This window comes from Mustela putorius, unplaced genomic scaffold (assembly GCF_011764305.1).
Source record: "Mustela putorius furo isolate JIRA1106 unplaced genomic scaffold, ASM1176430v1.1 tig00000095_pilon_pilon_pilon, whole genome shotgun sequence".
Taxonomy (NCBI): domain Eukaryota; kingdom Metazoa; phylum Chordata; class Mammalia; order Carnivora; family Mustelidae; genus Mustela; species Mustela putorius.
Genome location: NW_025421280.1, coordinates 11,032,978 through 11,046,863, shown reverse-complemented (window position 1 = coordinate 11,046,863; position 13,886 = coordinate 11,032,978). Strand labels below are relative to the sequence as shown.

At 37.6% G+C, this 13,886-nt stretch overlaps 1 protein-coding gene and 1 long non-coding RNA gene across 6 annotated transcripts in view; one reads left to right on the top strand and one right to left on the bottom strand.

The window, feature by feature from the left end:
• LOC123394400 overlaps window positions 1-13,886 on the bottom strand; it is a 90,595-nt gene that overhangs the window by 447 nt on the left and 76,262 nt on the right. Inside the window, exon 2 of the long non-coding RNA XR_006609126.1 lies at window positions 998-1,058. This is a non-coding gene — a long non-coding RNA (uncharacterized LOC123394400). The remainder of the gene's footprint in view (window positions 1-997; window positions 1,059-13,886) is intronic.
• The window catches only part of PTPRG (protein tyrosine phosphatase receptor type G), a 698,698-nt gene that overhangs the window by 678,215 nt on the left and 6,597 nt on the right, over window positions 1-13,886 (top strand). For all 5 annotated transcript variants that reach the window (XM_013052481.2, XM_013052475.2, XM_004738287.3 and 2 more), the window contains 2 exons: window positions 1,558-1,704; window positions 2,398-2,540. In XM_013052481.2, the coding sequence (XP_012907935.1) occupies window positions 1,558-1,704; window positions 2,398-2,540 (290 nt within the window). The remainder of the gene's footprint in view (window positions 1-1,557; window positions 1,705-2,397; window positions 2,541-13,886) is intronic.

Here is a 13,886-nt window from a genome sequence, read left to right as displayed (position 1 = left end):
AATCAGTTATTCCCTCGCTCACTATGTGTATTCAGAAGGGTTTGGGGGGTTTGTTTTTGTTTTTTGCCTTTCTTCTACCATTAATAAAATCCCTTTGGCAGTCACTAGGCCAGTTTGATAATTTATGATCCGTGTTAACTTCTTGGAGGTACATAATGTTGTTATTCCCACTTTTCAGATATGGAAATTAAGGCCCAGATTAATTTATTCAGGATCACTTCCAATCCTAAATTCTGTGCTTAGTCTGTGCATATCGATTAAATGTATAGGCCCTGTCCATTATTACCTTACATCTTTAATATCTGTTAAAAGGGTCTTACTTCCATTTCCTTGGACAAAATGTATTAAACCCCCTGACAGTTACAGACTTCTTTTGTATAGACTAAACCCAATTGCTAATCTGTTTCCCCTTATGCTGAGCTTTAAAAATAAAAATGTACTTGGCAATAAGCTATATTGAAACTTGAAAGGGTGATAAGTCTTATTGGACTGTTGGCTCATTTCTGATGCAACAGTGTAAGATTAAACAAAACCTTCTTTGTTTTGAACATTATTCAGAATTATTTCTGACTTTACTAGTAGTATCTAAGCATTTTCAGGAAAATGCCCATCGAAAGACAGATATGCCAGGCAAAGTAGAGTTTGCCATTTGAACTGGTGAGAGAAAAGAGACATGGCAGTGGGAGGCAGGGGTCTTATCCTTATCACTGTATTTCTCACAAAATCTCCAACCTGTGCACCCCGTAACTTTTTCTTAGGCCTCCACAGTTTTCAGGGATGGAATTCAAATACCACGCCTGAATATTTCTTTTTAATCCTAAAATAGATGAACATTTAAAGCTTGCCTGATTCAAGGCTGAAAGACTTTTTCTATGTTAATCTCCAGTTGAAGCCTAACATGGATAGATTAACTTGTCTCTGAAAGAGCACTTTGTACTCCATGCCAACATAAGCTTATTGATGCATAACCTCTCCGCAGACAGGTTCTGTTGCTTACCATGTAGCAGTAGTGTGATTTCCGACAACGTATGGGCTTTCCTGAGTCTTGATGTCCTCCTCTGTAAAGACAGATAATAAAAATCCTTTACTTCTCTAATATGTTGCAAAAATTAACTAATATAATATTGATGAAATTCCTGGGCAAAATGCTCATCACCTGTAGAACTGTTTTCATAATCCATAGGAAGTAAAAACTAGGATGTCTTAGTTACTTAAGCAACTGTGAAATAATATACTAACTCCAGGTGAGTTAGTTCTATAATGTATCATAGTGGAAAAAAATAATAAAAACAGGATCTAGGTCAATTAATTTTAATATATCACCTCTACAGGGAGCATTTTTGGTTGTTACAGTGACCTCGGTGGGAACTGCTAGGAAATGGTTATTACTGAGGATATTTTACAATCACCACTGGACTTGGTGAAGCGGGCATGATTAAATGGTGACTCGGGAGGTACGGGAGATGGCAAACATTATGTATCAATTTGCAAGAATAATTAAAAAACAAATGTTTGACAGCACTGCAGAGGAATTTTTTCTTTGGGGGGGGTTCATAGGCAGAAGATGAATTTGTATACTGGCCAAGTCGAGAAGAATCCATGAACTGTGAGGCCTTTACCGTCACCCTTATCAGCAAAGACAGACTGTGCCTCTCTAATGAAGAACAAATTATCATCCATGACTTTATCCTTGAAGCTACACAGGTAACTTAAACCCCCATTTCTCAGTAACAGTCATATCTGGGCCCAGCATCATCTTTCTAAGTAGTAATAAAGTCACTTGCCACCCTCGAGACAGGCCCAGGCATTTGAGTATGACTTAATTTTAAATATGTACACTTCACTTTTTTCCTTCCTTCAAATATTTGCTTTTTTGCAGCTGGGTAGATGAAATGTAACTGTTCCTCTGATTGAGCATGCATACAAATAGGTCTGTTGACCTAATTATGAAAACAGTATACTAGAGCTCAACATTCTCTTTGCCACCAGAAATGTAAACCTTGCAATGTGTTACAAGTGATAATAGTAAGACTTTTTTTTTTTTAAGTAGTAAATGACATTTTGATATGTAATAACTTATTATGGGGTGGAAAAGACAGGCGCTCTCTGATATTAATAACTTAAATGATGATGTCTTCCTATAAATGTATAGATCAATAGGTTATGTAAAATCTCTTATAATTTATGGTCACTTAAAATTTTATTATCCTCTCAACAAAAATAAGATTCTGCTATCATGACCTGGTCCTTTTTTAAGGGCAGGCAGTCAGACCTCCCTACTATTTGGCACTCGTCAGTTATCTCTAATACATACTTTCTCAGGAACAAGTTCTAGTCCGCACGTTAACAGGTGTCAGGAAATAAAGGATGGGCTATGACTTGTTGTATTGGTTACAGGATGACTACGTCCTAGAGGTTCGGCACTTCCAGTGTCCCAAATGGCCTAACCCAGATGCCCCCATCAGCAGTACTTTCGAACTTATCAATGTCATCAAGGAAGAGGCCTTAACAAGGGATGGCCCTACCATTGTTCATGATGAGTATGTATCTATTTCTTAACTTCAAAATTCAAACATTTTTCTTGTTGACTTGCTTTAGGAGTGGAAAGGGAAGATCCTGACCCTTCTTTCTGTGTTACCAGTGTGTGCAGGTGCCTGTTGTAGATCTGTTTGCATTTTAAGGTGTCAGGCCCTTCCCAGGCTTCAGATATTCCTGGTCTGTATGTTCTAGAAGGTCAAAGCACTATACCAGCCTATAAAAATAGACTTGCAAGCTTCCTGAGGTTTTATGTTTCAAACACCTAATTAAATAGATAATGTAAATAGTTATTTAATAACTTAATTAGTTACGTTTATTTTTATACCCTTACAGTGAATTTCAGCACTTATTAGAGAAGAAAGCTTTTTAAATACGATTTAGTTGATTAGGAGTGAGAATGTTACTATTAATCATAAATTTAGGGGTGCCTGGGTGGCTCAGTGGGTTAAGCCTCTGCCTTCAGCTCAGGTCGTGATCTCAGGGTCCTGGGATCAAGCCCCCCATCAGGATCTCTGCTCAGTGGGAAGCCTGTTTCCCCCTCTCTCTCTGCTTGCCTCTCTGCCTACTTGTGATCTATCAAATAAATAAACAGAATCTTTTTAAAAAAATCATAAGTTTAGAGCTTACAATGTGTTTTGAATTTTCAAGAATATGACTCTCAAAGAGAACAAATAATTTGCTCCTGGTGTCAGAGCTTCTAGGCACCCATGTGGTATCCAAACTCCAACATTTTCCTCTTTATTCAGAGAGAAAGGATCATAGATGAAACTTGTGATATGTGAATATTTGGAGTCAAACTTCGTGGCTGGGATGGACCTGTACATCAGTTGTGTCATCCCAGATTGTTTAGAAGCTCACAACATTTTTGCTAATATGGCACCAATTACAGATCCTCATTTCTTGAAAAGAAAAAAAAATGATTTATTTTAGGGGAGGATGAGCAGGGCAGAGCAGAGGGAGAGAAGCAGACTCCTGCTGAACATGGAGTCCAAGTAGGGCTCGATTCTGAGACCATGAGACCATGATCTCAGCCAAAACCAAGAGTCGGCCACTCAACCAATTGAGCCAGCCCGGCACCCCTATATCCTCATTTCTGTTTTACTTCCAAGGTAGCTCCTTTGGAAATTCTCAGCAAATTTTCAGTGTATCCATTAAATTAGCAGCTACTCTGCTAACCTTTCAATTTGAAAGTAAGACTAAAGTTTTCATTTTTTTCTAAACAAATGTTGTAACATGAAGTGAACAGACTTTCAGCGTAGGTTAACACCTGTACCTCAAAATCATGGTTCCCTCGTATTTGAAGATGGCCATAGTATTGGCTGCTTCCAAAGACTTTTAAGGTCTTTTTTTTTTTTTTTAAAGGAAATAATGACTATTTCAAAATATTGGCCTGTTAATTAGATTAAGATGAGGGGGTCGGGGAAAGAGGGAAATGTAGTCGAGCTTTAAATATACTGAGATGCCTACAAACATGACAACAGCCAGCAATGTTTAAGTAGTGAAGCCAGGGGTGCCTGGGTGGCTCAGTGGGCTAAAGCCTCTGCCTTCGGCTCAGGTCATGATCCCAGGGTGCTGGGATTGAGCCCCGCATCGGACTCTGCTCAGCCAGAAGCCTGCTTCCTTCACTCTCTCTCTGCCTGCTTGTGATCTCTGTCAAATAAATAAATAAAATCTTAAAAAAAAAAAAAATAGTGAAGCCAGCATCAAAATAACTGGGCAGCTGTTACTGGTCTATGAAAATTGGGGTATGTAAAATTAGGCCTGCTTCTGTAGCTTTTTTCCCCCACTAATTTGTATTAGCTTTTCAAATACCTCTGGGTTTTGCCAACTTCTTCCCATTCAGACTGAATTCTAATGCTGCTGCCCAATTCTGTGACTGATTTTGCTGTTATTTTGTGCTCAATTCAGTAAAGCAGCTAAACTTCTATTTCACAGTAAGGGATGAGGGAAGGAAAAAACTAGCAATTGGTTAAACAATTTAAAAAGCTATTTATTTGTCTATATTCAATTTGGGGGGTATATTGTCTTATTCAGTGATTTTTATTGTATGCCACGTGCTAAAAATGTCACCCCTGAAATTAATCAAATGCAGCTTATTCTTAGGCCTACATAAGAAAAGAGCAAATGAGTTCTGAACTAGATCAGCACAAAGCATGTAAGTGAGCTGCATTAAAAGCCACCTGAAGAAACATGTTCTTTCTATTATATCCACTCTTTGGGAGATAAACAATTCCACAGAAGTGACTTTTCCACGTTACCCAAGCAAATTTGAAATTTTTAAACAGCTGCTACTGATAGTGCACTGTTCTGAACACCAGTTAGCTTTCCGTTTCCATCCTATCTACTTTTTCTGCCTCTAAATACCCCTTTTCCTGGTGGCCTCCAACCCTCTCAAATGTCGCCTATCTAAAACCAAACTCCGCTTCCCCAGCCATGGAGTTGGGCAAACCAGAAACCTACCAGAGTCCTTCTGGTGTGCCCCCCGCCCCCCATATCTTTCTGGCCACGAGTCTTCTTGATGTCCCCCATTCTTGCAGTACACTTGCCACATTCCTTTACGGTCTGGGTGAAACAGTCCTCCACTGAATTCCCACAGGCCCCCTTGCCCCTGCAAGTACTATTTCCTTTGAGGGCCCTTTCAGTCAGCGGATGGAGGATGTCAAAGTCACTCTCTTTGAAGAGGTAATCATTTAACAGCACTAACGACACCCCGTTCTTGCCAGTTCTGTTCTTGGGTACCGCTTCCTACTGCAACTACTTGTTCACAGGACTGTCACCCCCACCCCACGGAAACCAGCAGAGGTAACTCATTTGTCCCAGTCTCCACTGCGTGAAGCCCAATGCCTAGCATATAGTGGGTACTGGGCTTCAAACTGACCTTCCAAATAAGGATATGGACCGTATCCTTAATAGGAACTTTCCCCAGAGAGCCTTGTGCCTTGCATTTTGTTTATCATTATTTTCCCTCCTTACAAATGTTTGAACTCTATCAAAAGGAGAGGTGAGAAGGCCTGGCCACTTGCACTTAAGTCAAAGAGTTGAACTTCTGAGCGGACAGACTTGATATTTATTAGGTCTTCACAGACATCTCTTAATACCAACTCTCAGGGTTCTCAGCTGTGTGCCAGATGGATGAAACTTCTAGATAAATGATCTAAGGATAAAATTCCACACCCCAAAGTAAACTGATTCTATTTGAAGACAAGCACAGCTTAAAGGCAAACTGCTTTATTCACAGCATCCTGTAGTCAAGACCGTTCTGTTCAGAGACTCCTCTATCAGCATTACTGTCAGATTTTTTTAAGTAGAGCCTACATTCCTACAGAAGAAGTTTGGAACATGAGCACAGTTTTTATAGTCTCATGAGACTACAGATTAGACATTGACTCACAGATCAGTTTCTTGTGCAAATATTTAATGTTATATCTATCACCCTGTTAGAGCTCCTAGAAGACTAATTCCATTAACAATTCTCAAAGTATGTCCTGAGGACTACAGGTTGGGAAGGAGGCCATTCCAGGAGATTCAAAAGTTCAAAACTATTTTCATAATAATGCAAAGATACCATTTGCCTTGTTCCTTCTTACTCTGATGGCTACCATAATGTGTGCTTGCGTGGTTTTGTGTATAACGTTTTCTCAGTTCCAATTTTTGATAGAGTAAATATTGGTAGATAAAGCCCAAATAAACAAAAGCTCTTTGAGGATCACCAATAACCTTTTATTTTCATTTGATCCTGAGAGAAGCAGTAGGAGATGTAGAACTATCTGGACTGCTTTCTCTGTCAACTGCTACAAAGATACCCACAAATAATAACTGTTTTCCTTTTCTATTTAGATCCTCTCTTCTCACAGGAGACAATAAGCCAGTGTGAAGCTAATAGGGCCTCTGTACACAAATAGTAAGTGTCAGCAAGGACCAGCTAATATCATTTCTGGAGTCCCGTGTAAAATGGAAATGCAGGAACTCTTGTTCAAAAATTAAGATTTTCCAGATGAAGAGTTCAAAGTAATAGTCATAAAGATACTCACCAGACTGGAGAGAAGAATGGATGAACTCAGAACCTCAACAAAGAAATAGAAAATACAAAAAAGAACCAATAACTGAAAATGAAAAATATACTAAAGGGAATGTATACTAACATTCCATTGCAGGGGTCCCAGATGGAGAAGAGAGAGAGGAAGGGACAGAAAACTTCCCTAACCTGAGGAAGGAAACAAACATCCCAAACAAGACGAGCCAAGGGCGGTCCACAGCAAGACACATAATAGTTACAAATATAAAAAGTCTTAAAAGCATCAACAGAGGATGAAGCCCTAGATGGAGCCCTGTGTTGGGCTCCCTGCTCAGCGAGGAGTCTCCTTCTCCCTCTGCCTGCTGTTCCCTCTGCTTGTATTCTCTCTCTCTCTCTCTCTCAAATAAAATTTTAAAAGATAAAAAGGATCAATCCAATAAGAGGATATACACTTTTAAGTATCTATGCACCCAATGTAGGAGCACCTAAATATCTAACAATATTAACAGACATAAAGGGGGAAACTGACAGTAATAAAATAGGTCATCCAGACAGAAAATTAGTAAAGAAACATTGGCTTTGAACAATACATTAGACCAGGTAGATTTAACAGATACATACGGAACATTCCATCTGGAACAGCAGAATACATATTTCTCCAGGATAGATCACATACTAGGCATAAAACAAGTCTCCAAAAATCTAAAAAGAATGAAATCACATCAAACATTTTTTTCTGACCACAGCAGTATGAAACTAAATTATAAGAAAAAAACTGGAAATAAAAACAAACATATGGAGGATGAGTTAAGAAATCAAAAAGGAAGTCAAAAAATACCTGGAGAAAAATTAAAATGGGAGCACAAAATCTTTCAGGTTCAAAATATTTTGAGATGCAGCAAAAGCAGTTTTAAGAAGAAAATTTATAGCAATACAGGCCTACCTCAAGGAACACAAAAAATAAACAATCTAACCTTAGTAACCTGAAGGAACTAGAAAAAGAACAAAGCCAAAAATTATTAGAAGGAAGGAAATAAAGATGAGAGTAGAAATAAATGGAGACTTAAGAAACTATAGAAAAGATCAGTTAAACAAAGACCTGGTTCTTTGAAAAGATAAGCAAGACTGATAAATTTTTAACCAGACTCTTCAAGGAAGAAAGCAGACTCTAATAACATTAGAAATGAAAGAAGTAACAACCAACACCAAAGAAATAGAAAAGATTATAGTAGACTACTACTAAAAATTAGAAGCTAGCAAATGAGACAAACCTAGAAGACATAGAAAAATTCTTAGAAAAAACTTCCAAGGCTGAATTAGATGTAGAGAATCTGAGCAAACCAATTACTAGTGACAAAATTGAATCTGTAATGTAAACTTCCTAACAAACAAAAGTCCAGGACCAGATGGCTGCACAGAGGAACTCTACCAAAGATATTTTTTAAGATTTTATTTATTTCTTTGAGAGAGAGAAAGAGCGAGTTGGGGGAGGAACAGAGGGAGAGAGACAAGCAGATTCCACACTGAGCTTGAAGCCCAACAATGGACTTGATCCCACGACCCTGAAATCATGACCTGATCCAAAATCAAGAGTCGGATGCTTAACTGACTGAGCCACCTAGGTATCCCTCTACCAAACATTTAAAATAGAGTTAATACATATCCTTCTCAAAACTATTAAAAAAAAAAAAAAAAAAAGCCAGAAGAGGAAGGAATTTATTCTAAGAAGCCACCATTACCCTGCTACCAAAACCAAAGATACTACCAAAAAAGAGAAAATTACAGGCAATATCTCTGGCAAACATAGATGGAAAAATCTTTTACAGAATATTAGCAAACTAAATTCAGTTCTGATTTCCAAGATCAGATGGGATTTATTTGAGGATGGCAAGGATGGTTTGATATCTACAAACTAATCACATGATATACTACCTTAACCAAATGAATGATAAAAATTATGATTATGGCAATAGATTCAGAAAAAGCATTTGACAAAATTCAAAGTCTACTCTTGATAAAATCTCTCAACAGAGGGGGTTAACAGGGAACATATCTAAACACAACAAAGGCTATATATGACAGCTAATATTCTCAACATAGGTAATAAGATCAGGAATAAGAAAAGGATGTCCACTGTCCCCATTTTTATTCAACAAAGTACTAGAAGTCTTAACCACAATAATCAGACAAGAAAATGCAAAAAAAAGGCATAAAAATTGGTAAGGAGGGCGCCTGGGTGGCTCAGTGGGTTAAGCCTCTGCCTTTGGCTTGGGTCATGATCTTGGGGTCCTTGGATCAAGCCCCACATTAGGCTCTCTGCTCGGCAGGGAGCCTGCTTCCCCCTCTTTCTGTGCCTGCCTCTCTGCCTACTTGTGATCTCTCTCTGTGTCAAATAAATAAATACAATCTTTAAAAAAAAATTGGTAAAGAAGAGGTAAGACTCACTATTTGCAAATGGTACTATAGAATGAATGAATTTAGTAAAGTTGCTGGATACAAAATCAATATACAGAAATCTGTTGTGTTTCTATACAATAATAAGGAAGTGGCAGAAAACAACACAATCCATTTATAATCACATCAAAAAGAACAGAGTAACTAGACATAAACCTACCCAAGAAGAAGAAAGAGCTATACTCTGAAAACTTTAGGATGCTGATGAAAAAGACTGAAAATAATACAAGTGGAAAGACATACCATTCTTATTTTAACAGTTATTAAAATGTCCATACTATCCAAAATAACCTATAGATTCAATGCAATTCTTGCCCCAAAACTAGAACAAATAATCCTAAAATTTGCATGGAACTACAAAAACCACTAACAGCCAAAGCAATTTTGAAAAAGAACAAAGCTGGAGGTGTCCCAGTCCCTAATTTCAAACTATACTACAAAGCTGAGGTAATCAAACCACTATGGCACTGATACGGAGACAGACATCTGGATCAGTGGAACAGAATAAAAAGCCCAGAAATAAACCCACATTTATATGATCAAGTATCTACAACAAAGAAGACAATAATATACAAAAGAGAAAAGACCATCTTTTCATAAGTGATGCTGAGAAAACTAGTTAAATGCAAAAAAAAAAAAAAAAAAAAAAAAAACTGGATGACTTTCTTACACCATACACAAAAATAAACTCAAAATGGATTAAAGACCTCGATGTGAGACGTGAAACCATAAAAGCCCTAAAAGAAAACGCTGGCAGTGATCTCTTGCACATCCGCCCTTAGCGTTATTTTTCTGGATCTGTGTCCTCAGTAAAGGAAACAAAAGCACAAATAAACAGTTGAGACTTTATTAAACGACAGACCTTTTGCATAGTGAAGGAAGCCAACAGAGCACAGGACAGCTTCCCGAACAGGAGAAGACATTGGCAAATAATATATCTGATATGAAGCTAATACCCAAAATATATGAAGAACTCATAAAACTTAAAAACTGATAATAACCTGATTAAAAATGGGCAGAAGACCTGAATCAACCTTTGTCCAAAGAAAATATCCAAAGATGACCAACAGACACATGAAAAGGTGCTCAATACCACTAATCATCAGGGAGAAGCAAGTCAAAACCATAGTGATATGTCACCCTGCACCAGTCGGAATGGCTACTATAAAAAGGGGAAGTAACTAGCATTGGTGAGGATGTAAAGAAAAGGGAACCCTTGAGCACTGTGTGCGGGAATATAAATCGGTGAAGCTACTGTATCAAAGTGTAGAGCAGTTCCTCAGAAAAGTAAAAACAGAAATACCATGTAATCTAGTAATTCCACTTCTGGGCATTTACCAAAAGAGCACAAAAGTACAGACTGAAAAAGATGCACGCATCCCTAGGTTCATTGCAGCATTATTTACAATAGCCACAATATGGAAGAAACCTTAAGTTTCCATAAACAGATGAGTGGATAAAGATGTGGTGTGTACATACAGTGGAATATTACTTAGCCATAAAAAAGGAGGAACTTACCATTTACAACAACATGGGTGGAATTAGAGGGTATTAGGGTAAGTGAAATAAGTCCTAGAAGACAAATACCACATAATTTCACATCTGTATGGAATCTAAAAAACAAAAACAGAAACAGACTCAAATACAGAGCAAACTTGTGTTTGTCAGAGGGCAGTAGGAGATGGGCAAAACTGGTGAAAGGAATTAGTAGGTACGAACTTCCAGTTGTAGGTAAATCATAGGGATGAAAAGTACAGCATAGGGAAAATAGTTAATACTGTAATAACTTTGGTCACTACGCTTATCTTGGTGAATATTTCAAAATATGTATGCTTGTCAAATCACTAGGTTATCCACGTGAAACTAATAAATTGTCAACTATACCTCAGTAAAAAAATAACTTACAGATGGCAACAGCACAGCATTAAACTAAGAGGAGATGAGGAGATGCATCCAAGTGCAGAACTCTCCACAAGCACACAGACTGAAGCCAGGAATATGGCCCTGGGTGCAGTCCGGTCCAGAGCTGTCATTGAATTCTGCTTCACACTGCCTCCCACTGGTTGTCACAGGAAGTACTCCTGCACTCACCTCATTGCTTCAGACTACCTTTTTTTCCTACTTTATTTTCTCATTCACATCCAAGGTTTTAATTTCTTAAAGTCTTGTGGAGGGCTTTTGTGTTGCCTTTATTCCCCCAGACTGATGGATACTCCGGCTTTAATTCTGTGTTCCTTCCTGCCATAATGATTTCTAAGGGAAGCTTCACTTTCTCCTAGTAAAAGGGTTATAACTCTAAATGTCGTTCTTTTTTTTTTTTTAAGATTTTATTTATTTGACAGAGAGAGATCACAAGCAGGCAGAGAGGCAGGCAGAGGGGGAGGGGGAAGCAGGCTCCCCACGGAGCAGAGAGCCTGACGTGGAGCTCGATCCCAGGACCCTGAGATCATGACCTGAGCCGAAGGCAGAGGCTTAACCCACTGAGCCACCCAGGTGCCCTAAATTTCATTCTTGTTTATGATTTTTAAAACGTTTTAAAAGCAAAGGTAGGATAATTAAATAATTATATGGAACAGTAAAAAGTATCATTAAATGCACAGAGGTGTATACACTGATGATACAAGGAACCCCAGTGTATTTTAAAATTAACAGAGAACATTTAAAAACATTACTTACATCAGGAACTTCCAGTATTTTTATTTCCTTGAGGCATAGGCAAGAAAAGATGAAAATACATTTGGCTCTTTTCTTAACTGCGAAATATAAATAAACTTTGCTCTCATTGGGCCCTTTGAGAAAGGCAAACAAACTACCAAAGCCAATGTATTTATACTTGCTTTATGTAGGTTATAAACTACTTGTATTACTTTTTCACCAAGTCCTTATAGTTAGAAGTGCAGACCCATAAAACTCGACAAACATCCTTTAATCCTTCTTAATTTCTCTAAACTTCTGAGAATGGCCTTCAGTTTTTCAGGCTTTTTCATTATAATGCTTGGTATGCAGAAGATACTTAAATTATCTGTATATTTGACTAATATTATTTAGTTTCTAGTTTTGAAATCTTACTATGTATGTACTTTTAATTTAGGTACTTTTTTTAAAAGTGGCAAAATCTATCAAAGGCAATCTAAGGAAAGGCCAGAGTACTCCCACTGCATAATAAAATAATGAAATATGTAATACCTGACTTTCCTATCTGAATGGCTATGAATAGCTCTAAGAAAAAGATTAAATGGGGGGAAGGGTCCTGAGTCTTAACAGTTTCACGAGAACAGAGTAAGCAAAAGTTAGATTTTATCCTACTGAGAAAAAAAAGTACAGATGATTTAAATTATGAGGATAACCAACATGGATCTAACAGAAGACTATGGCATTAATCAGAAACACATTATTAAAAAAAAAAACACGTTATTAAGCAAGAACAAATGAGAGTCTAAGAAATGGGAAAAACAAGAGATGGTCTAGCAGTAGAGTAGACAGAAGTGAAATCAAACTCCATTACAGAAGCTAGGTAAGTTCTAATATATGTCTGAGAGGTGATCCATGTTGAGAAAAGAGACTAAAGAAGAAGAAATAAAGGCTGAGATTTTCTAAGACATGAATAAAGGATGAGTAAAGTCTCATAAAACTTAATATTTTGGAGAACAATGAAGAAAACAATTAAGGAAGTTATAAAATTACACTGGGAAGGGAAAATATACCATTGATTAAATATTAATATATAAGAAATTTTTAAAAATATTTCATAACTGTTAATTTGCTTAGGCTTGACCATGTTTACATATTGTTAAAAATCCTAATTATTGGGGCGCGTGGGTGGCTCAGTGGTTAAGCCTCTGCCTTTGGCTTGGGTCATGATCCCAGGGTCCTGGGATCGAGCCCCGCATCGGGCTCTCTGCTCAGCAGGAAGCCTGCTTCCTCCTCTCTCTCTGCCTCTCTGCCTACTTGTGATCTCCGCCTATCAAGTAAATAAATAAAATCTTTAAAAATATATATTTTTTAAAAATCCTAATTCTTTTCTTTTTTTAAGATTTTATTTATTTATTTGACAGAGAGAGATCACAAGTAGGCAGAGAAGCAGGCAGAGAGAGGGGGGCGGGAAGCAGGCTCCCTGCTAAGCAGAGAGCCCCAGGCGGGGCTCCCAGGACCCTGAGATCATGACCTGAGCCTAAGGCAGATAGAGGCTTAATCCACTGAGCCACCCAGGCGCCCCCAAATCCTAATTCTTACATGAAAATAACTAATGAATAAAATGTTTGGGATATGCTTCAAAGTATATGGGAAAGGAAATAGATGTGAAACAAGTTTGGCCATGAGCCCGTGACCACTGGAACTGAGTTATTGCTATGTGAAGGTGACTGAGCTTGTGCATGTGTTTGATGTTTTCTAATAATAAAAGGTTAAAAATAGAAATATTTTAAAGGAAATAAACACTTGAAATTCTTTATACTAATAAATGTTGAAGAGCTGAATAACAGGTGAGTACCCAAACTGCTAAGATCCACCAAGTGCTCACCAAGCTACCCTTGAACAGTAACAAGAGGAAATTTAATATAACCATGATTTTTTTTTTTTTTTTTTAAAAAGGGAGGGGGGGCTAGCACCAGAATGGAAAAGTATAGGCCAGTCTTACTTATTTGATTATGGCTGTAAAAATCTAAGTAAAATACTGTCAAATAAAATTCAGTGTGTTGAGTTAAAAGAATTTTGTATGATGAAAAAGTAAGATTTACCCTAGGGCTTATAGAGGTGGTTAAATGTTACCACTGTTCTCTCAAGTGAATGCAGGACATAATCAAAGGAATTTCTTTCAAAAAGTCAATAGATGTTGGAAAGTACAGAATAAAATCATTCATTCATAATCTCCCTCCCCAAA